This window comes from Scaptodrosophila lebanonensis, unplaced genomic scaffold, assembly GCF_003285725.1.
Source record: "Scaptodrosophila lebanonensis strain 11010-0011.00,11010-0021.00 unplaced genomic scaffold, SlebRS2 tig00000112-arrow-arrow-pilon, whole genome shotgun sequence".
Taxonomy (NCBI): Eukaryota; Metazoa; Arthropoda; class Insecta; order Diptera; family Drosophilidae; genus Scaptodrosophila; species Scaptodrosophila lebanonensis.
Window position 1 is genome coordinate 91860 of NW_022060574.1, and position 24316 is coordinate 116175.

General features: G+C 41.4%; 1 protein-coding gene across 1 annotated transcript in view; it reads right to left on the reverse strand.

The window, feature by feature from the left end:
- Positions 1-1413: 1413 nt before the first annotated feature.
- LOC115628194 (mucin-5AC-like) overlaps positions 1414-24316 on the reverse strand; it is a 73597-nt gene continuing 50694 nt past the window's right edge. Inside the window, exon 5 of the mRNA XM_030524187.1 lies at positions 1414-1679. Coding sequence (XP_030380047.1) covers positions 1414-1679 — 266 coding nt within the window. The remainder of the gene's footprint in view (positions 1680-24316) is intronic.

Genomic DNA, 24316 nt, shown 5'->3' on the forward strand with positions numbered 1-24316 from the left:
CTGATCTTGTTCAACAATAACAACTTCTTGCGGTACTAAGCCAACAGCTTCCTGCATTTCATCACTTTGTTCTTTTACTTTTGCGTCCTTCTTTGCCGGCGTCCGTTTGACCTTGGTCATAGTTTCGCTTTAATTGTTTTTTATTTCACAACTGCGGGTATATAACTGTAACTTTTCGCTCGATCGTATGATGCTGGCGCCATGCTGACAATACGACGTAGAAAGACCTTGAATGTTCGACTGCCGAATTTCACAACTTTTGCAAATTTAACGACTTTTCTGCTTTCTGTTTCTGCATCGACCGATCAATTTAAACAAATTTAGCAACTTTACAACATTTAAACTTTTAGCTTCTGCATTGACCGATCAATTTAAACAACTTTAGCAACTTTCATATTTTTTTTGTCAATCGGCCAAACTTCTGCTTTTGCAACTTTTGTCAATGTCCACTTTTACAAACTGATCAATCGTTTTTTACACGCACTAAAGGAAATATTAACCGAGAATTGACCGAGACGAGCCCCCATATGTAAAGTTATGTTAAGTACAATATATTTTAAAAATGGTACAAATTATAACAATAGTTCAATTAATTCAGTTCAATTCAATTCAATATGATTAATATGTTCACGACGGTTGGCGTTGACAACTTCTTCGACTGACGACCATTCACGACGACTCTCTGCAACGACTGTTCTCTCTCGACTGCTTCTAACGACTTGCTCTTCTCTTGTGTCTGTTGTCCCTCCGCTTTGTAGCTTTGTCGCTTTTGGTGTGTCGCCTGATCGCCTGTAACTTGCCTGCTTACATATATATGGCTATAACTTCCTGATAAATCGGCCTATTATAATGAAACGTAGTACACACATAATCACTTACTGGAGGTATTTGCCAAATCTAAGTAAAAAATGCCAAGGATTACGGGAGTTATGGAAAATCTTGAATTGCGGGGGTGAGTGGAGGTGGAGAGAAATTCCAAAAACCATATTTTCTGCGTATTCACAAAAGGCATCTTGGACTTCAAATTTGATGTCCTTAGGTCTTATAGTCTCCGAGATATTGGCGATTATACGAACGGCGTTTCGGAAAAACCCCATTATCGGGGAAGTGGGGGAAAAATCAAAAAAATAAAACAATATAAAACAATTTTGTGTCTCTAGCTCTTATAGTCTCTGAGATCCAGATGTTCATACGGACGGACGTACGAAGAGACGGACAGACAGACAGGGCTAGATCGACCTGTATTGTCATGCTGATCAAGAATATACATACTTTGTGGGGTCTGCCACGCCTCCTTCTGCCTGTTACATTTTCAGCTCCCGCAAACCTAATATAATTGAAACGAAATCGCCCCACTGAGAGTTGCGCAGACGAATTTGAGATTTAATTCGCGTCTGCAGACGTTAGTTCTAGTTAACAAAAGTCCTCTCGCAACTGACTGTCAATTTCCTCGAAACATAATTCCTCGAGTTCTTCATGCACTGAATTAAATGATGACCACAATTTATCGAGAATATTGTCATAAGTGGTCAACTCGTCGTAGTTCAAAATGGTAATCTTATCACCATCCATGGCACTATGCTTCTTTTTCACGGATTGATAAAGCGACTCTACCTTGCGCTTGTAGAATTGCACTTTAATAGCATCAGCCAGAGGCGTGGTAACAGATTCTCCGTTTGCTATAATGCACAACACAAACAAGTAAAAAAGCTAAAGTCGGGTGTCCCGACTTTGAAATACTCTGTACATATGTTTACAATAATTATAGAAAATAAAAAAAAAAATAAATAAAAAAAAAATTTTATCGATTTTACCTCTCTCGGTATTCAAACTCACGTAAAGGGTGTATAATTGCACATTTACATAGCAATTGCGTCTGTGTGAGTGTATGTAGCCTATGCGCATCAATTCGTGTCTGTGTAAGCATTTTCGCAGTCAACCAAACAGCAACATCAACAACAGCCGCGGGCAGCGCTTGAGCAGCGCTGCAGCAGCAAATATATTTATGGCTATAACTTCTTGGTAAATCGGTCTATCATAGTGAAACTTGGCATACGGACACATAATTACTAACTGGGGGTATTTGCAAAATTTTAGTTCGAAATTCCAAGAATTACGGGAGTTAGAGAAAATCGCATTTGCGGGGGAGAGGGGGGAGGGAGGGAAATTCCAAAATACACATTTTCTGCGTGTTCACAAAAGGCATCTTTGTCTAAAATTTGGTGCCCCTTAGTCTTATAATCTCCGAGATATAGGTGATTGTACGAATGGCGTTTCCGAAAATCCCCAATAGGTGGGGTATGGTGGTGGAGGGGAAATCAAAAAAAATAAAACAAACTCGTATAGCGTACACACATAAGGCTTCATTGTGCAAAATTTTGTGTCTCTAGCTCTTATAGTCTATGAGATCCAGGTGTTCATATGGACGAACGGTCAGACAGACAGACGGACAGACAGACACATAGGTCTGGATCGACTCGTCTTGCCATGTTGATCAAGACGCCTCCTTCTGCCTGTTACATTTTTCAGCTCCCGCAAAGTTACACAAACAGACTTTACAACACCAATACGTAAACACTCACACTCAGCTAAAGTCACACAAAGCATAATTGCATTATCGCTCAACCATTCACTCAAGAAAACACATCATAAAAACCAACTCAAATTACACTTAACAATATGGCACCGCAACCAAACAAACGCGCGCGTGAAAACACCACCACTGACCTCAAAGAGCAATTTCAGCAAAGATACTGGCCATGATCAATCTTCGTTTTGAGGAGCAGGCCAGCCTAATCACCACTAAGATGGGAGATGCTGAGCAGCGCATCCTCAACGCGCTGCTGGACCGATGTGACCATTTGGCCGGTGAAGTGAAGCAACTTCATGACAGGGTGGACAGTCTAAATGAGCGGATGAACATTATGGAGCGCGAGGTCGGAGATCTGCCTACGTTAAGGCAGCGGGTTAGGGTGTTGGAGGCGAAGCTCGCTGCGCAGCTTAACGGCAATGCCGCCTGTGATATACGTGTGCATGGAGTTCCACACGTGGAGGGTGAAAATATGCGTACATTATACAATACCCTTTGCTTTGCTATCCACATCACACCACCGCCGAGAAAACGTGAAATCTTTCGTGCTCGGAAAACAGGTATCTGAAATCGATCCCGACATTATTATTAAATTTGAAAATTCGAGAGAAAAATCCACGTTGCTGAAGGCAGCCGCAGCATACCGTCGCGAACATAAAAAGCCACTGAACTTGCAAATGTTAGGCTTCGACTCTCCGGCCCCCATATACATTAATGACCAGCTAACAAGGGACAACTACAATATCTTAAAAGAAGCGATAAAGCTTAAGAAGCAGAAGCATGTAGTTGCTGTTTTCTCACGAAGAGGAACTGTACACGTGAAGCGCAGGGAGAATGAGAGTGCGAAGCCCATACTAAGCAGAGACGAGCTTTTAAAGTTCGCTCACTGTAATGAGCGTGAGTTTCGCACTCCCTCTGACTCTAATTCTGCTCTGGAAACCAATACTAGCTTTTACTAATAATATAAGTTTTAAGTTTCATTTTAAATTGCTAAATTGCTCTTTCTATATACCCTTAATTGTAAATGTAGTTGTAAAATGCGTGGGCGTCTGATTGCTTTTCTGAATCCATGCCAGATGACCTAAGTCATATGTCCACAGCGAACAGTCGAACTATTATTCGAGTTCTATGCAAGCAAAAGAAGGCTCTACATATGTGCCACCTCAACGCACAAAGTCTTGTTAAAAAAATGTATGAGTTTAGATATTTATTTGTCAATTCCAACGTCGATGTAGTTTGTGTGTCTGAAACGTGATTTGTTTCTAGTCTTAATGATCAATCTATATGTTGTGATGGGTATAATGTTTATCGTTCTGATCGTGAGGGGCATGCGGGGGTGTGGCCATATTTGTAAAAAACAGTCTGAAATGTCAGATGATTAGCAAACAGCCGTTGGGAAGCAATATTGAATATCTGTTCTTGAAAATACCAACTCACAGCAATACTGAAAGCATCCTTGTCGGATGTGCTTATAGACCAAACAAGTTAACGGACTATAGCGATTTCATGAACACATTTCACTCGGTTTCTCTAAAACACAACAATATTGTCCTAGCTGGAGATTTTAACAGCAATATGTTAACTGAACATCACCTGAGGGAAGATATGATCTCTCTTGGCATGGGACTAGTAAACACTACTTTACCGACGCACTTCTCCAACACTTGTGATACCCTCCTTGACGTATTTTTTGTTAATGGCACCAAAAAAGCTATCCTATTTGACCAGCTTTCAGCACCAGCCTTCTCTAAACACGACATGATTTTCTTGACGTATGACATCTACAAAGATCAAAGTAACCACGCAATCTCTTTTAGGGACTTTAGGAATATCGACCATAGGCTATTGTATGAATACTGTGATAACTTAAACCTTGACGAAATATTTACTAAGCCCACTGTTGACGAGCAGCTTGAACTATTCAATACACACATCCAGCATATTTTTAATACCTTTGTGCCACTGCGATACAAAGTAATCAAGCCAGTCGAAAACGAATGGTTCAGTAGAGATATCGGTTGTGCAATAAAAAGCCGAGATCATGCATACAAAAAGTGGAAACGCTATAGGACTGCGGTCTACCTATTCCATTATAAACAAGTAAAAAGTCGGGTGTCCCGACTTTGAAATACTCTGTACATATGTTTACAATAATTATAGAAAATAAAAAAATTAAGAAAATAAAAAAAAAATTTGATCGATTTTACCTCTCTCGGTATTCGAACTCACGTAAAGGATTTATAATTGCACATTTACATAGCAATTGCGTCTGTGTGAGTGTATGTATGCCTATGCGCATCTATTCGTGTCTGTGTAAGCATTTTCGCAGTCAACCAAACAGCAACATCAACAACAGCCGCGGGCAGCGCTGCAGCAGCAAATATATTTATGGCTATAACTTCTCGTTAAATCGGTCTATCATAGTGAAATTTGGCATACGGACACATAATAACCAACTGGGGGTTTTCGAAATTCCAAGAATTACGGGAGTTACGATTTGTTGGGTAGAGGGGGGAGGGAGGGGTATTCCAAAATATACATTTTCTGCGTATTCACACAAGGCATCTGGGACTAATTTGGTGTTCCTAGGTCTTATAGTCTCCGAGATATAGGCGATTATACGAATGGAAAATCGGGAAAACCCCCATAGGGGGGAAGTGGGGGGGAAAATCAAAAAAATAAAACAAACTCGTATAGAATACACACATAACGCATCTTTGTGCAAAATTTGGTGTCTCTACATCTTATAGTCTCTGAGATCCAGGTGTTCATACGGACGGACAGACGGACAGTCGGACAGACGGACAGACAGACAGGGCTAGATCGACTCGTCTCGTCATGCTGATCAAGAATATATATACTTTGTGGGGTCTGCCACGCCTCCTTCTGCCTGTTACATTTTTCAGCTCCCGCAAACCTAATATACTTCTGTACATTTCACGTACAGAGTATAAAAACTTAGACGAATAGTAGGGCTGAAGATTACAAATGCCAAACGTGCCCTTTACTCTGCCAAATTCAAATCAGCCCTATCATCAAATCAGGTTTGGACTGAGCTAAAAAAGTTAGGGATTGGGAAATGTAAACCTTCTTTAACATCTGACGTAAACGTAGATGCGCTTAATAGCAAATTTGTACATTTAGATGTACCTGAAGTCCACGAAAACGCGTACCTGAACCATACTTCGCCGATAAATTGTGATATTAGTTTTAGTTTTATGTGTGTACGTCAATGTGATGTTTTAGATTCCATCGTCAAAGTGAAGACAAACGCCACTGGTCTTGATGAAATTCACCCAAAATGTTTCAAATTTTTACTCCCTAAAATCTTAAAGCATATTACATATATTTTTAGCTCCATTCTTACAACCTCATGTTTTACGTACAAATGGAAATTCGGAAAAATAATCCCTATACCTAAGGGAGACAATGAATTTCGGCCAATTTCCATTCTTCCATTTCTCTCAAAAGCATTTGAACAGCTAATGGCTACCCAAATTACTAACTTCTTGATAGGAAACTCATTATTAACTGACAAACAATCGGGCTTTAGACAGAATAGAAGCTGCATAACATCACTGTTAAAAATTACAGAGGACATTCGCAAGCAAGTCGACAACAGTAATGTAACTTTTCTTACACTTCTTGACTATTCTAAAGCTTTTGACACGGTAAGCCATACCATACTTAGCACAAAACTAAAAAGACTCTTCAACTTCTCTGACTCGGCAATAAGTCTAGTGCAATCGTACCTATCCGGTCGCCATCAAGCAGTTGTCACCTCGTGTAGTTTTTCGTCTTTTATGTCAATAAATCGTGTCCCACAGGGATCGGTGTTAGGGCCTCTGTTATTTTCTATTTATGTTAACGACCTTCCATGTTTCGTGTCAAATTGCGAGATTCACATGTACGCAGATGAAGTCCAGTTATATGTAAGTCGTCCTTTAAAAAGAATAAAAGAATGTGTTAGTGTCTGTAATGACGATCTGTTCAAAATCAGTGAATGGGCGGGAATTAATGGTCTTCAGTTAAATCCGAAAAAATCTAAATGCCTGATATTATATAAAAAGAAAAATAACTCACTCAATCTAGAGAAATTGGAACACAGCAATGAGCATTTTGATTACGTAAAGAAGGCAAATAATTTACGGATAACCATCAATGAGACTCTATCCTGGCACAATCACGTTAATAATGCAGTAGGTAGAACTTATAGTGCACTAAGGCATCTCTCTTTGACGCAGAATTTCCTCCCAGACAAACTCAAGCTTCTTATTGCAAAGTCATACCTGATACCCTCATTATTTTATGGGGTTGAGTTATTTGGAAACTGCGATGCCGCAAGCCAGAATAAATTAAAAGTCGCCTTCAACAGCATTGCGCGATATGTCTATAACATTAAACGAAGATAATCTTTAACGACATACGCTAACAAAATTTTAAACCTGACTCTTCACTCGTGGATAAAACTTAGGACTCTAATTTTCTTGCATAGAACCATTAATCGTAAAGAACTGAACTATCTGTATAACAAAATCTCATTTAATTCATCAAGAAGAACCAATAATATAGTTTGCGAAAGATATAGATTATCCAGTTCAAAAAAGCACTTTTTTATCTGTGGAACGAGCTACCACATAACTTAAAATAATCAGCAATGAAACGCATTTTAGAACCAGAATTGAAGCACACTTCCAAGAGTATAACTAATTGAAAAAAAAGCGCTAAACCTATACTATACATTTACATTCATTAGGCAACTCTTTTGTACTAATTTAATGATAACGGTAAGAGCAAAAGAAAAATCACCTTAAATATATGTATTAATAATAATGAAAAAACAGGAAAAAACAGAAAGAAAACAAGCCTTTAATTTATGTATTAATAATATTAATCTTATAAAATAGGATTAAGTAGGTTATAAACATCACAATTCATTTTATCTAAGAAAATTGCATACTTTGTGACTAGTACATTCATTTATAAGAAATCTTCTTGTCGTACTAGGAATTAATAAACAAACAAATACAAATACAAACCTAATATACTCTAATATACTCTTGAACCAAAACAGCAACAACAACTACAGCTGCGGGCAGAGCCAGAGAGCGCATGGGCAGCGATTTCATTTATGGCTCTAACTTTCTTCAGAATTGACCTATCATGATGAAACTTAGACACACACGGACACATAAGCACTAACTGGAGTAACTACCAACATTGATTTTAAAAATTCCAAGAATTACGGAAGGTATATAAAAAACACGAATTGCGGGGGAGTGGGGGGTGTACCAGAATAAAAAAAAAACAAGTAAAAAAGCTAAAGTGGGGTGTCCCGACTTTGAAATACTCTGTACATATGTTTACAATAATTATAGAAAATAAAAGAAATTAAGCAAATAAAAAAAAATTTGATCGATTTTACCTCTCTCGGTATTCGAACTCACGTAAAGGGTTTATAATTGCACATTTACATAGCAATTGCGTCTATGTCAGTGTATGTATGCCTATGCGCATCTATTCGTGTCTGTGTAAACATGTGTGCAGTCAACCAAAGCACCAGCATCAAAAACAGCCGCGGGCAGCGATTGAGCAGCGCTGGAGCAGCAAATATATTTATGGCTATAACTTCCCGTTAAATCGGTCTATCATAGTGAAACTTGGCATACGGACACATAATAACCAACTGGGGGTATTTCCAAAATTTTAGTTCGAAATTCCAAGAATTACGGGAGTTACGATTTGTGGGGTAGAGCGGGGAGGGAGGGGTATTCCAAAATATACATTTTCTGCGTATTCACACAAGGCATCTGGGACTAATTTGGTGTTCCTAGGTCTTATAGTCTCCGAGATATAGGCGATTATACGAATGGAAAATCGGGAAAACCCCCATAGGGGGGAAGTGGGGGGGAAAATCAAAAAAATAAAACAAACTCGTATAGAATACACACATAAGGCATCTTTGTGTCTCTATCTCTTATAGTCTCTGAGATCCAGGTATTCATACGGACGGACAGACGCACATTAATGCCTCACATTTTGCTTTGGCTATTTCAATCGCTTGCACTCAACTACACGAAAACTCCCTTCTTAGTGCTCACCTACACTATAATGGGATACTTAAGCTCACATTTCAGCTTCCTAGCTCTTACTGTTTGGGCTGTGGGGTGTTGATTGTGTTTCAATTTTTCCACTAGAAAAACCCCATTTTTCTTGCCCCAGGAAAAATTGTGAAAAATCAAGTATGCAGAGTTTTTTTTTAAAATTCTTTTATAGATTACACAATACAAGTTTGAAGGCAATTAAACGAAAATTGAAGATTTTTCATACAATCTTTGGAGCCCGCTTTCCCCCCTTTGGCATTCGAATTTTCCTTAGTGGTACACCATACACCATAAAAGACAACTTTTGTCTAAATTTCAGCTTCCTAGCTCTTATCGTTTGGGCTGTGCGTTGATTGCACATAGCTTTTCGTATCCTGATGTTTCCACCGGAAAATCCCTCTAATTCTGGCCACAGGAAAAATAGAACGAAACCAAGTATACAGTTTTTCTTGTATTTTATGAGAGTATATAAACTAAGTTTAAAGTTGATCAGATGAAAATTGTAGATTTTTCATACAAACGAATTTTTCAAAATTTCTCCTTAGTGCTCATTTTCACTATGAGAGGGATCTTGTGTCCACATTTCAGCTTCCTAGCTCTTACCGTTTTGGCTGTGCGTTGATTGCCAATCAGTCAGTCAGTCAGGACAAACTGTTTGACATATATGTATAGAGATAACGCAACGTTTTAAGATAGACTATGTGCGGGAAAGGGAAATAATTATAAGAGTATATCCTAATTTTTAATTCAAATTTGTGTCTTTTCGTGTCTTATTGAGTCACGAACTCGGAATATGAAACACGACACTCGTGTCAATGCCGTGCAGCGATGAGCCACGACATACAACATATATGTTGTATGGTTAGTGGCCACGATCAAAAAGCACTTTATCAGTTCATTTCAATTTGCTAGAGTAAAACTTTCGATAGCTGAATCAACCGATACTATCGATACATCGAAGTTTGAATTCAATAAACAGAATATCTAAATAACAACATTTTATAACTTATATATGAAACACGGCACTCGTGTCAATGCCGTGCAGCGATGAACCACGACCAAAAAGCACTTTATCAGTTCATCTCAATTTGCTAGAGTAAAACTTTCGATAGCTGAATCCACCGATACTATAGTTATAAACAGAATATTTAAATAATAACATTTTATAATTTATTGAGATCAATTAGAACAAATCAATACATACATACATCTGCCCGCAATGCGAAGCAGAATATGAGTAGCTCCGTTATTCGGCTTCTGCTTTACTATCGCTTACTCAGTCTTTGCCTAGCGACGGTAACTGTACATTTTTGGCATTTTGCCTTTGCAATAAAAAGGCGTAGATGATCAAAAAATGTGAACGAAAGAATAAGAGCGTGCCAATGTACATACATGTATGTACATACATGCTGCTTCGGCAGCGGGCTTAGTTTGCGAACGGCTCGTCGAATGATTCCAGTGGCAGTCTTCAATTCTGCAACTCTCAGAACGCCAAATGTGCCCTTGATGAGTCTGACCACCCTTGCTTATGGCCATTTGAGGGGCGGTAAATTCTCGTCCTTGACCAGAACGACATCGTCATTGGAAAGTCCAGGCTGTGACATTCGACATTTCGAGCGCTGTTGAAGAAGCGTCAAATATTCTTCACGCCAGCGAGCCCAGAATATCTGCTGGTAATACGTCACACGTTGCCACCGATCCAGCCGATTAAAGTTGATCTTCCTCAGATCTGGCTCAAAGTACGTTGAGAGTGGCGCAGCACCAAGAAAATGAGCCGGAGTCAAGATCTGCTGGATGCTCTGAAAGGAATAACAATGGGCGAGAATTAATGATTGCCCCGATATGGCATATGAGCGTGCGCAGCTCATCGAATTCGAGCAGCGATGGTCCAACGGATCTGTAAAAGTGATGTTTTGCAATCTTTACAGCCGGCTCCCATAGACCACCAAAGTGAGGTGAGCGTGGCGGAATGAAACATCAATTAAGTCAGCAAGACAAAAATCTTGCACAGCACGCAGGTGCTCGCTGGATTCAAAAAGACGCTTCAGATCAGCCATCTCGTGCCGTGCGCCAACGAAATTTGTAGCGTTGCAGACCAGATCCTCGTAGGTCGACAGCGTGTCAAAATAAATCGTTTTAATGCATTTGGGAAAGCTCCGGTTGTTAAATCTTTCACCAACTCCAAATGTACAGCTCTAGTGGCGAAGCATATGAAAATGCAAATATAGCATGGTATTGGTGCCTTATTCCGGACCTCGCCTTTATAGTAAAACGGCCCACAAAAATCCACACCAGTGACCATGAAAGTATGTGAAGGATCAACTCGATCCTTTGGCAGATCAGCCATACCATGCTCCACAAGACGAGCCTTGGCTCGGAAACAAATAGTGCATTTGCTGACTACGCCGCACAACCAAATTGAAGCTAGCAATGCACGAGGTCCAGAATGCAAGTTACGGACATGGTAGAGCATAATAACCGAATGCGTGACTGAATGCCGTCTTGGAAGTATAATTGGATGCAGGGAATCGAAGTTGAGCGCAGAGTTACTTAGACGGCCACCAACGCGCATCAATCAGAGCTGTCAAGAAACGGTGATAGGGAAAGACAGGAGCTTGACGATTTTAAAGCGTGCCGGGCCTTCAAGGCCTTGTATTAGTCCCAAAGAGAGGACATTTGAATTGAGCGCATTAACAGCAGTGTTCCATGACCGATGCAGTCCACCGATGGTGCTGGAATTCGAACACGATGAAGGAACTTCTATATATATATCAAACAAGTAAAAAAGCTAAAGTCGGGTGTCCCGACTTTGAAATACTCTGTACATATGTATGTTTACAATAACTATAGAAGAAACAAGTAAAAAAGCTAAAGTCGGGTGTCCCGACTTTGAAATACTCTGTACATATGTTTACAATAATTATAGAAAATAAAAAAATTAAGAAAATAAAAAAAAAAATTTGATCGATTTTACCTCTCTTGGTATTCGAACTCACGTAAAGGGTGTATAATTGCACATTTACATAGCAATTGCGTCTGTGTGAGTGTATGTATGCCTATGCGCATCTATTCGTGTCTGTGTAAGCATTTTCGCAGTCAACCAAACAGCAACATCAACAACAGCCGCGGGCAGCGCTGCAGCAGCGCTGCATCAGCAAATATATTTATGGCTATAACTTCTTGTTAAATCGGTCTATCAGGTCTATCTAAATTTGGCATACGGACACATAATAACCAACTGGGGGTATTTCCAAAATTTTAGTTCGAAATTCCAAGAATTACGGGAGTTACGATTTGTTGGGTAGAGGGGGGAGGGAGGGAAATTTCAAAATATACATTTTCTGCGTATTCACATAAGGCATCTGGGACTAAAATTTGGTGTTCCTAGGTCTTATAGTCTCCGAGATATAGGCGATTATACGAATGGAAAATCGGGAAAACCCCCATAGGGGGGAAGTGGGGGGAAAATCAAAAAAATAAAACAAACTCGTATAGAATACACACATAACGCATCTTCGTGCAAAATTTGGTGTCTCTATCTCTTATAGTCTCTGAGATCCAGGTGTTCATACGGACGGACAGACGGACAGACAGACAGACAGGGCTAGATCGACTCGTCTCGTCATGCTGATCAAGAATATATATACTTTGTGGGGTCTGCCACGCCTCCTTCTGCCTGGTACATTTTTCAGCTCCCGCAAACCTAATATACTCTTGTACATTTCATGTACAGAGTACAAAAATAAGTACATTTAAAAAAATTTGATCGATTTTACCTTTCTCGGTATTCGAACTCACGTAAAGGGTATATAATTGCACATATACAAAGCAATTGCGTCTATGTGAGTGTATGTATGTTTATGCGCGTCTATTTGAGTCTGTGTAAGCATTTTCGCAGTCAACTAAACAGCAACATCAACAACAGCCGTGGGCAGCGCTGCAGCAGCGCTGCAGCAGCAAATATATTTATGGCTATAACTTCTTGTTAAATCGGTCTTTCATAGTGAAACTTGACACACGGACACATAATAACTGGTGGTATTTCCAAAATTTTAGTTCGAAATTCCAAGAATTACGGGAGTTAGAGAAAATCGCATTTGCGGGGGAGAGGGGGGAGGGAGGGAAATTCCAAAATAAAAATTTTCTGCGTATTCACACAAGGCATCTGGGACTAAAATTTGGTGTTCCTAGGTCTTATAGTCTCCGAGATATAGGCGATTATACGAATGGAAACTCGGGAAAACCCCCATAGGGGGGAAGTGGGGGGAAAATCAAAAAAATAAAACAAACTCGTATAGCGTACACACATAAGGCATCTTTGGTGTCTCTATCTCTTATAGTCTCTGAGATCCAGGTATTCATACGGACGGACAGACGCACATTAATGCCTCACATTAAATTATTTAGAGCTAGGGTGCGGTCCATTATGCTTTATGCAGCACAAAACTGCAGCGTTTCTTTATACAGAAAATATTTAGGTTACCGAAGTACACCCCAAATTATGCAATCCACATTAAAACAGGACTATCGATATTATACTCTGAAGCACTGTATGCACACTTCTCATACATACAAAAAACCATGCTTATGCCAGATACAAGGCTGCCGAACATAATAACAAAGTTCCTGCAGAGAGACTCAAGTCAGTTTTTTCAATCCTGGCTGAGCCTGGACAGGGAATATGGCGTTGCTTTGAATATTTTCGACACTAGCACCTGGGCCCCAGCACAATGCGAAATTTTAAAGAGTATCAATATCGCTACTAGGAATAAGTTTGTTGTCCAAGCGTGCCAAAGTGACACCCGTTCAATTTACAGAGAATTAAATAAAAATCTCGGGGAGACAAACTATTTCAACGATAAATACAGTATCGCGGAAATATCCCTAATTTTTAAAGCTCGCACCGAAACGTTGCCATTAAACTATTCGCCTCACATTTCAAACGGGATATGTGCAATCTCTACGCCACATAAAATATCATACACTTCATCGGCACCTGTCGGTACTACTACCACTACTACTACTACTACTGTTCTTTTTGTGAAGCCGATCACCATATTTCTAAATGTCGAGGTTTCAGTGCGACTCCTGTTTTAGAGAGGTTTGCCTTTGTAAAAAGTAACCAATTATGCATTAACTGCTTGATGCCAGGGCATAGAGTGTCTGCCTGTACATCGTCAAAGTGTAGGGTTTGCTCTCGTCTGCATAACACTTTACTTCATAGGTATTCAGACTCTGCTCAAATGCATAATGCTGCTTCTAATCGAGAGCAGCAGTCGGAGGCTCTCAATAACTTGTCCGTTGTTGAAGCTTTTTCGCATTCTGCACATGTTAATCACGCTTCATCGGAAATCGAACACGTCATTCTTGCAACAGCACTAGTGCATATCCGTGACTGCTTTGGTCAAATTCACGTCGCAAGAGCTTTATTAGACTCAGGCTCACAGGTGAATTTCATGACAGAAGACTTTGCCCAATCTCTGCGTATTTCCAGACAAAAGAAGTGTCTTACTGTCACATCAGTTGGTAAATCCAGTCTGGTGGCGAAAAGCGAAGTCACCGCAACAGTTTTTTCAAGAGTCAACTCTTACCAGTTCAATGCAGATTTTTGGGTGCTTAGTTCAATTTCTAAAAAGCAGCCCGATTGCGATTTGTCAAGCAATAAGTGGAAAATCCCAGCCAATCTCGAACTAGCCGACCCCGAGTTTTACAAGCCCCAAAGAGTTGACTTGTTGCTTGGCGCTGACTCATTCTTTGACCTGTTATGTACTGGTCAAATGAAACTTGCAGACGGTGCGCCATTATTGCAGAAAACCCTGTTCAGATGGGTAGTATCTGGGCGATGCAAGAACTTCAATACGCGAAGTCCGTCTTGTTGTGCAGTCTCATATTCTGTTGAAGACACTAAGCTTGAGGCTCTAGTGGAGCGTTTCTGGGAATTAGAAGAAATTCACAACGTTCGAAAATCCACAAAATTCTCTTCTGAGCAAATTGCATGTGAAGAAGATTTCGTCAAGCGTGTACACACGTTGCCATCAGGTCGTTTGGAAGTCAGTTTGCCATTTAAGACCGATCCTCAGGTCTTAGGCTCATCATTTGACATTGCCAAACGACGATTTCTATCGCTAGAACGTAGAGTTCTAAAATCCCCCTCGCTCCAAAGGATGTATGTCGATTTTATGAACGAATACATCGAGCTTGGCCATATGACTGCCATAGGAACAAAAATTCCACCGGGACGACACTATTTCATACCGCATCAGTGTGTCCTGAGGCCTGATAGTAGTTCCACCAAACTGAGAGTTGTTTTTGACGCTTCGTGCAAAACAACTTCTGGCAGTTCATTAAATGATATTCTTATGGTGGGACCGACTATACAGAGGGAATTATTTTTGTCGCTCATTCGATTTCGTTTAAATCGCTTTGCCATTACGGCAGATATAACCAAAATGTATAGGCAAGTGAGCATATCCGAAAAAGACCGCTGGTTCCAACTTATTGTTTGGCGTGAAAGCCCATCTGATGAGCTTCAAGTTTTTCGGTTGAACACGGTCACCTACGGCACAGCTTCTGCACCATTTCTTGCAATTCGGTGCTTGCAGGAGCTAGGAGTTCGTCATAAAGACGCTCTCCCAATAGGTGCCGAAGTTGTTTGCAACGACTTCTATGTCGACGATATGCTCTCTGGAGCCGACGATTCAGACACGGTAAAGACGATTGGCACTCAGGTGTCTCAAATTTTAGAATCAGGGGGTTTTCAGTTAGCAAAATGGTATACAAACCATCCAAACATTACAGATGCTAACGAATCTGAAAAGTCGTTGAACTTCAATGATACCGATTCAACTAAGACCTTGGGTATGAGGTGGACGCCAAATACAGATCAGTTTCGATATCATTTGGATGACAGTTTCGCTGATCTAAGTCCTACCAAACGCAACATTTTGTCAGTGACAGCACGTATGTTTGATCCCCTTGGCCTTTTATGCCCAATAAGCATAAAGGCGAAAATTATTTTGCAAGAGCTTTGGCGCAATAAGCTTGATTGGGATGAGGCAGTCCCAATGGAATTGGCTACCAAATGGGAAGCGTTTCAGCAAAATCTTTTGCTACTGCATGAGGTCTCTATCCCTCGATATTATTTTGCCTGTGGCAGCTCAAACATACAAGTGCATGGGTTCGCTGATGCGTCTAGTCACACATATGGATGTTGCCTCTATATTCGTTTTGCACCGTTAAAAACAAAATCCATACCCAGGCTCGAATTGTGCGCAGCATACTTACTGACCCAATGCTTGCCAAATGCAGAATCGAGAGTGTGTATTTTTGGACCGACTCTGAAATCACACTACATTGGATAAATTCGTCTCCTTCCATGCTTACAACGTTTGTGGCAAATCGAGTAGCTGGAATTCAAGAAATGTCTGAAAATTTTCGATGGCGTCATGTTCCTTCTCTTTCGAATTCCGCAGACATTGCGTCGCCTGGCTCTGATATAAGAGAGCTGGTTAATTCAATTTGGCTTGAAGGTGAGTCAGTTTGGCCTCAAAATGTTAATTTTTCATTATCTCAGAAAATTAAAAATAGCGAGACGAAAAAATCTGCTCAAGTCTACTTAGCTTCCAACCAGGATGACTTTTCGCATGTACTTAATCGTTTTTCCTCGCATCGCAAATTTGTCAGAGTGTTCGCTTATGTATATAGATTCATATTTCGATCAGCTGAGAAACGCAGTACTTTGGAACTAAGCGTTAAGGAGTTAAGCTTCGCAACGCTTAAATTATTAGAGCTGGTGCAGCGCTCTGAATTTTCAGAAGTGTTTGCAAAATTAAAAAAGGGTCATCTTCTTCAACCAGGCTTTCAAGCGCTGACTCCATTTATCCAGCAGTATTCAGACTCTGGTAGACATTTTTCGCTTATTCGGGTCGGAGGTAGACTGCTAAACGCCCCTCTTGACTATGAAACAAAGCACCCCATATTGATGCCAAAGTCCTCAGCGTTTGTCGCAATGTACTTGCGAGAGCTACATATAAAAAACTGCACCCTGGCGTTAAAGCTATGATAGTTCTGTTGCGACAACAGATCTGGCTTATTAATGCCCGAAAAGAATGCACGCAAATTGTTCGAAAGTGCATTCACTGCTATCGTTATAAGCCTAAGCTTCTGAGCCAGATTATGGGAAACCTTCCAGCTGACCGCCTTTTGGCTATGCGACCATTCTTTGTTTGCGGCGTTGACTTGTGCGGTCCCATTAATGTATCCCTCCGTATAAGAGGACGACCTCCAGTTAAAATGTATATAGCAGTGTTTATGTGCTTTGCTTCAAAAGTCGTTCATATCGAACTCGTAGCTGACCTATCAACTTCGTTTATTTTAACCCTATAAGGCTTCATCGCGAGACGTGGCGTTCCTCAACGCCTATACTCGGACAACGCGACCAACTTCGCGGGAACCAACAACCTGCTGAAGGAGCTGCAGGCGGAGTTCAGCAAGCACCAATCCAGTCTGCAGTTGTTTGCAGCCGAGCAAGGAATGGAGTGGTGCTTCATTCCACCTCGAGCGCATCACTTCCGAGGCCTTTGGGAAGCGTCAGTCAAGTCGGCAAAGTCGGCACCTCCTCATACGCCAAATGCGTCGTTGGTGGAGAGCGAGGTCAGAGGCCACTTGGCGGACGTAGAGGCAATCTTGAACTCGCGACCGTTGACTCCGTTAAGCGCAGATCCCAACGACGGCGACGCCCTTACGCCGGGTCATCTGCTAATCGGTCAGCCGCTTCGTTCGCTGGACAAGCCAGACAGACCGCTAACGTATACGAGCAGGTGGCAGCTGCTATCCATGCTCAGACAGCGGTTCTGGCAAGCGTGGTCCAAGGACTACGTACACAGCCTTAAGCTTCGCACCAAGTGGCAGAGTCCGCAACCCAACGTAGGCGTCGGCGCCCTGGTAATCGTCCACGAGGACAACACACCACCGCAGCGTTATATCGTAGGACGGATAACCAGCGCTACAACAGGAGCAGACGGCCAAGTGCGGGTAGCAACCGTAAAAACGGCCATGGGCGAACTTAAACGGCCCATCCACAAGTTAGCCATGCTTCCTATATTTTGAAGGTCCAATGCATGGCCCTTCAACGTGGCCGGCATGTTGGTTTATATTATTATATTTTGTATTTTTTATATTTAAGTTGTCATATATGAATTGTTGAAATTGAATTGTTAGTTATTTAAGTTAATAGATGTAAAATTAAATTGTTAATTTAAGCTTAAGTAATTGAAGTCAATGTTGTCGTAGCTTGCGCCACTGTAAAAATGAGTGGTTTAATGTAAAACGGTATTAATCTAGCTGTTAACCTAAGCAATCGCGCTTTTATGTTGCCGAAAATAAACATGAGCCTCTTCTCTTGTGACCACCGAACACAGCGGACGTTTTTATTTTGTTAACCAAGCGCAACAGCCAACTACTTTTGTCTACTTTTCCGCAGTTCCATTTGTATGCAAGTTATTTAACGTAAATTGATAGCTGCATTTATTTTGTTTGTTTATAAAATTTACATACTGCATTTTGAGAAGTGGATTGCGTTCTAACATTCGCTCTAAGTTTATGAATCGTCGATAGGCTTGCGTATATGAATCGCCAAGCAGATCTGTGCTGAGCTTTACAGGGAGTCGGACGGAATACTCGCCAGTAGGCAGGCGCCTGTAATTAGCTTTAAAATGCTCCTCGCAGTCGAACTCTCCCTTTGTAAATTTTACAGCCTGATTGACACCACTTTCGAGTTCCCAAAAAGAACGAATTATCTGTTCAATTCGTGTATTGCAATCCTGTATAGACGGAGATTTGTATGCAACCAAAGCAGATTTCGGACGCTGTGAGCCACCTCCAGTAACTATCCAGCCGAAACGAGCCTTTTGCAAAAGTGGCAGGCCATCAGCCAATTTAATCTGGCCCACACACAACAACTCGTAGAATAAGTTGGCACCGATGAGCATATCAATTTGCTGTGGCTTGAAGAACGCCGGATTCCAATGAGATATGACAATCGTGTAATTTGGTTGGTTATCAGTAATGGAAGGAGCGACCAAAGTAGTGATATTTGCGGAATAGTCAGTGACCAATGATTGCAAGCATAAGCGAACAGTGCAACCATCAGATTTGAAACTGACGTCACCAAGACCAGACACGTAGGCCGACGACTTGGTCTTTCGAATTTGGAGCTGGTGAGCGATTCGCGAGCAGTGCACGGCAGGGTACCCAAGTCCCAGCGCGATTTTGATTGCTAATGACAGCGGTGGCCAGGAGCACAACATCTGAGCTGAGATTTTGGGCGGGCAATGAACACGGCGGCGCGCTACTTTGCATCCGTTAGATTGAACTAGGCAGGCGGCCCTCCAAGCAGACCACCAGTTCAGCGAAGTTGAACCGCAAACTGCTGTCAATCTCGTCATAGTCCAGCTCCTCCAACTTGTCATACACCGAATTAAAGGAGGCCTGAATACCTTGCATCATTTCCACACATTTTCGAAGCTCACATTCTGAAATATTATCAATTTCACAATCATTTATTTTCTTTTGAATTGAAAGTGCCCACGCATATAATGATTGCGCATTGCGCTTATAAAAATCAACATTATTATTTGCAGCCTGCACTGCATTGTCCACAGCTGTTGACGTTGAAGCTGTTGGCGCAGGCGTCGCTGAATCAGCAACGTCAGCAGAAGCTGATGCGACAGCTTGGTTGGCGCGCATTTGACGGTCGCTCTCAGACATTATTCAAGGCGAGAGAAAACGAAAACTCTCTCATAAAGAGAGAGTTGTTGTCAGTGAAAGACGTGTTTTTCTTGAGCTCTGTGTTTTTTATTATTTTTGCCTTTTAAAGCAGCTTTTAATTTGTAATTATTGTTTTACATTGTAAAGTTAATATCTATTTGACCCGTATTGTTTAGTGGTTGTGCATTTAACAGGTATTTATTTTAGAATTTTATAGTGTCGGCGTCAGTGCAATGCATTTTGTTTTTGCAATTATTTTGCATTTTGCTTTTAAGCAGCTCCCTTTGCGTGCAAAAAGTTTGTGTGAGTGTTCACGGTAGCCCTCCCATTGTGCAATTTGCTCTCACTCAGCATTCTGTTGTTGTTTGTGTTTGCTGTTTGTCGCAGTACCTAAAAGCTCAAAGAGACAAAGAGTACTCACCTAAAAAAGGCTGTGGTGGTTTGAGGTGGTCATGCCCTGCATGTCATGTCTGCATTGACATCCAATTTAATTTCTCACGTATGTATAATAACGTGCGAAATAAATTTTTAAAATTGCAAAAGTTAACTAAGCAACTTTTAACTGAGTTCGACTCTGGAGAACAGTTGCTTAGTCAATATAAGTTTGTGTCTCCGCCCAAACGTAGGTTAGAGTCTCAATTTCTAGAGGTACCGCCTTGCTCGGCGCCGTCAACCTCATTACGCCCAAGTTCTCCAGTAGATCGTGATCTATCGCCAGCAATCTCGTTGTCTGCTTCCCCTGGAAATTTGTTTGAAATTTCCCCTGTGCCTTCTCCTGCTCAGGTCACCTTAGCCCCGTTGATAGAACCTCCTCCAGTAAGAAAGACAGTAGTGGCCTCGAAAGCTTCTAAGAAAGCTTCCTCTGTAAAATTTTCTGCAATTTCCCTCGCAGTCTCATCACGAGCTGCAGAAAGTGCGTCGCTCTGCCGCAGAGTTCGTCAGGGCGTCCTTTCTCCGCTCGAAAGCCGACGGCAGGTCCCTCAGCAAGCCGCTTGTTCCCGCGAAGTTCGTCACGTTGTCGCTAAAGACCATTTACGGCAGGCCGCGCTTCCCGATGAACCTTGTAAAGACGTTAAGGACAGTATCAGTGGATAAATTACCTACCAGTTTGAGGTGAACGGCCTTCGAGGCAAAACAAACGAATACCGCTACGTAATTTGTAACGGGCGGTCTTCCGCGTATGCGATAGCTACCATGGAATGGGCCGCAAAGTTGAAGTCCACAAACCCTGAAAGGTCGACCTTCTCGAAGGCGATCACCTGGCAAATTTCTTATTATTTGCTCAACTAACTTGGGCTTGCATCGAAGGCAGTTATGTATAACTGCTGAGCAAGACCTATGAGTATTTATCACCCAAATCTGTTGCTTTAGCAGCCCAACTAACATCTTAAATCGCCACAGATCTTGCCACAGAGCCAAGAGCTTTCAGGCTTCAGGACACACTGATGAGGAATATAGTAGTGCTGTCCTGGAGGAGGAGATTCAAGAGTCATTGTACATGTCATGGAGAGTTTTGTCTCTTGCGAGTTTGCGATCAAGTTGCAGAAATCGTCTTTCAGCAGTTTGAAAGGAAAGCCCTAGTACAGTGGGATCGGATTTGAACGGAAGTTCGACTTGAAAACGTCCTGTAGACAGGTGCTGTACTGATTTGGTGAAGTGAGCTTCTCAGGCCTTTTGTTCAGCTTTCTGGCGCACAGCCTTCGACTCATTTGGGCTCCGATCGAGTTCCCAAAAGCGTTGAACTAATGTGTCGAGAGAACAATCACTAACTTGACCGACAACGTTAACGCTGAATTGTTGAGGAGGTATTTGCCCTGTATATCTACCAGCAACAACCCATCCCAGCAATGTCTTCTGCAACAATGGAAGACAAGAATTGAGCTCGATTTGCCCAACGCATAATAACATGTAAAAAAGTTCAGCGCCTAGGAGAATATCAACCTTGGCTGGCTTATAGAATTCTGGGTCAGCCAACTCAAGGGTTACGGGTATTTTCCAATTCGATGTGGGCACAAAGTTACCAGGCTGACAAGTAGATATGGATTTAAGAACCCAAAAATCAGTGCCAAAGCTGTGAGATATCAAACGAGATTGAATATCAGCGCACCCCTTGTGCCTACTACCAGTAGTGGTTCCACCTGCCATTACAATACGCACAGCTGTGTCTTTACGCTTTAATCGAAGGCGCTGCGCAAGGTTCTCAGTCATGAGGTTCAACTGTGAGCCGCCATCAAGTAACACACGAGCAGGATGGTAATGGCCGAATCTATCTTTAATTTTTACCACTGCTGTGGCAAGAATTACTTGATCGGCACTTAAAACGTGACCTAAGTACGCTTCTGGAGGTGCGACTGCGTGTGGAGCGGGTGAATTTGGCACAGCTGCAGAGTATCTGTGCAACAACGAATGGTGTGGTTTTAAACACACCCGACACTTGGAAGCTACGCAGCTGGAAACTATATGACCCACATTTAAACAATTGAGGCACATTTTTTGAGTCTTAGAAAACTCAAATCGCTGCATAACATATATAGAACCGAAGGAAGGGCAAGAATAAATATCGTGATCCGCAGAACTACAATATGTGCACTTCGAAATCGGTTTTGAAGGCTTTGAAGGACCCTTTGTGCAAGAAAACGAAGCTTTACTATTTCTTGCAGGTTCTACTCGCGGTTTATTTTAACTGCTGTTTAACGCCTATTTAACTGCTTAGCGCAGTCATCCCAAGAAGGCAACTTGTCATAATCGAGCTGTTCCTCGAAACGAAATTTGGTTACATGATCAACTTTGGCCATAACCATATGTATGATCATTGCATTCGAAATGTCCTTTTCACTTCCCAACGAAGTTAAAGACGCATAAATGGCAGAAACAGTGTCAATGATGGACCCCAAACTAGACGCATTAGGTTTGGTCATACTTGGGATGTCAAACAATTGCGAGATAGTGTCGAAAAATATCAAACATTTGTTGTCGTACACAGACTTGAGGCTAGCAATGGCTTTCGAGTAATTGCATTCCGTTAACTGAAACGGTTTCACAACTCCTAGAGCCTCACCTGACAAGCACGACACCAAATGGTTAAACTTCTCGACGTTGGTCAACGAAGGATCGTCATGAACTAGGCTTTCAAATAAGCACATAAAATTCTTAAATTCGGCATGCTTTCCACTGAATGTAGGCAGCCGCATTTTGGGTAACTGTGGCCGTTGACTGGCCATCATAGAACAGTCATGAGAAGTCTGACTTTCAACTTTTTGTTTCGTTGCCTTCACATACAACGCCTTAGTTGAAATGCACAAATCCTCAAGTGGCCCTCTACTATCGTTACTTGGATTGAGACTATCCAAATCTGCCTGAAGCGCCATAGCTTTCTTTATGTAATCTTCTAACAGCTCGAGACGACACTCGAGTTCTGTTTGTTCAAACGAAATTGTCTTTAACTGAAATGCTGTTCTCATACGAGCAATATCAGTGCTAACCTTATCAAATTTCTGCAAGCATAGAACTAGATTTAGCTACTACTTGTTGCTTCTCAGATTCCGACATGGTAGAGTATAACCAAAATAAACTCTAAAGAAGTTGCAAATCAAAGAAAATGAAAACCGAACTTTCCTATCAGCCCTCGCAAATAACAACGCGCTAAAACAGCAAGAGACCAACTGAAATGCACACAGATTACGTACACACACACTCAATACAGTATGCACGCAAGCAAAGTAGCAGTCCAAGCTACCCCACAAACACAACGAAATCTGCAAGCAGTCTCAGCTGTACTCAGAAAATAGGCGTCGATTACCGCAAGCATGCTTGTAGGCAACGCTAATCCAAACGGGTAGCGGGGGGAAGTTCGTTGGCCCAGCGACAAGTATAGCCGAAAAAAGGCGCGCACAAAATATAGAGCGACAAAATTCTTTTGCTACGCTAGCGGCGCAAGCAACAACAAAGCTATGTTTGTATGTATGTATGCAGCTTATGCAACAAACATCTACCGAAATAACAATCACAATATAAATAAAAATAACTTCAAAATATTTGTTTTTTATGTTAAAAAATATGCTTAGTAGCCCTTTTTTAATTGTTGTGGTTTGTTTTGCCTCGAGGTTTTGTTAATAATTATGTTTATGAGGGTGTATAATGTGTTAAGTTGTGCAAGGTATGATGTATGTATGTATATAATATGTGGTTATTGGCGAGTATGTATGTACATGCATATGTCTGATTATGTATTTGTGCATGTAAAGTTGTTCAACAGAATAGTTGAAGTTCCAAAAATTGAGCCCGCATAAGCATACACGTACTATATATAAATTAAGCAAGTCCGCTGTTAAGCGAATAGATAGGATGGGCTGTGTAGCACTATTTATGTATAATTTACACAGATTCGCTGTTTAGCGAATTAATAAGATGCGCGGTGTCGCACAAATGAGTAGACTTTTAATTTAAGTTCGGCGTAGTGATGACCGACGCGGTTTATTTCCAAAATCTGACTAACTCTACGTACAGAAAAGTTCTTAAAATGAAAGCTAGCCCTGTGACCCATATTTGCTGGTATTGCACTTTCTTCAAGTGCAAGTAGAGGGTGAGTGCCCTGTAGTCGCTGAAGCGCGACTATGCTACTGTGCGCGTGCACGAGCCGTACGCTCAGATTGATGACCATGCCCAAAATCGTTCTTATTCTGCATGATCGAGCGGTAACTGACTTATGACCGGCCGGATGTGTTAACTCCTCCCTCGCTAAGTTGAAGGCCGTCCTCGGTTTTCCTCAGACTCTCGATAACAATCTGCAGGGAAGATTGGCGGCTAGCCCTTCTCCGTTTCTGGTACAGCTTCAAAAGAATGACTCCAATAGCTA